Source organism: Eimeria acervulina, genomic scaffold, assembly GCF_000499425.1.
Source record: "Eimeria acervulina Houghton genomic scaffold, Eah_scaff1319, whole genome shotgun sequence".
Classification (NCBI taxonomy): Eukaryota; Apicomplexa; class Conoidasida; order Eucoccidiorida; family Eimeriidae; genus Eimeria; species Eimeria acervulina.
Genome location: NW_013550285.1, coordinates 4,512 through 4,904, shown reverse-complemented (window position 1 = coordinate 4,904; position 393 = coordinate 4,512). Strand labels below are relative to the sequence as shown.

The 393-nt window shown below is 57.8% G+C and overlaps 1 protein-coding gene across 1 annotated transcript in view; it reads left to right on the top strand.

The window, feature by feature from the left end:
* Positions 1-204: 204 nt before the first annotated feature.
* The window catches only part of EAH_00058450 (Plasmodium vivax PV1H14060_P, related), a gene marked incomplete at both ends in the record, with an annotated part of 3,691 nt that continues 3,502 nt past the window's right edge, over positions 205-393 (top strand). The window contains one exon of the mRNA XM_013397292.1: positions 205-348. Within this exon, the coding sequence (XP_013252746.1) occupies positions 205-348 (144 nt within the window). The remainder of the gene's footprint in view (positions 349-393) is intronic.

Genomic DNA, 393 nt, shown 5'->3' with positions numbered 1-393 from the left:
CAGGTAGCGGGGGGCCCCACAGAGAAAAACACAGTGTACGTAAACAGTAGAGATTCAGCAGCTGCTGCAACGCATTAAGGTGAAGCAGGTGCTGGAGCATAGCCAGCAGGAGCAGCAGCAGCAGCAGCAGCGGCAGCTGCAGCAGCAGCAACTGCTACAACACAACAAAACACTTTGACAAAGAATTGAAGATTCAGCGCCGATATGTTTCTCGCTGCTGCTTCAGACCCATCTATGGGGCAGCAGCAGCAGCAGCCGCCGCAGCAGCAGCCGCCGCCGCAGCAGCAGCCTTCTGAGGAGCTGCAGCAGCTGCAGCTCCTTTTTTCTGCTCGAGGCTCCGGCACTCCAGTAAATGACCCGCTGCAGCAAGACCCACAGCAGCAGCAGCAGCAG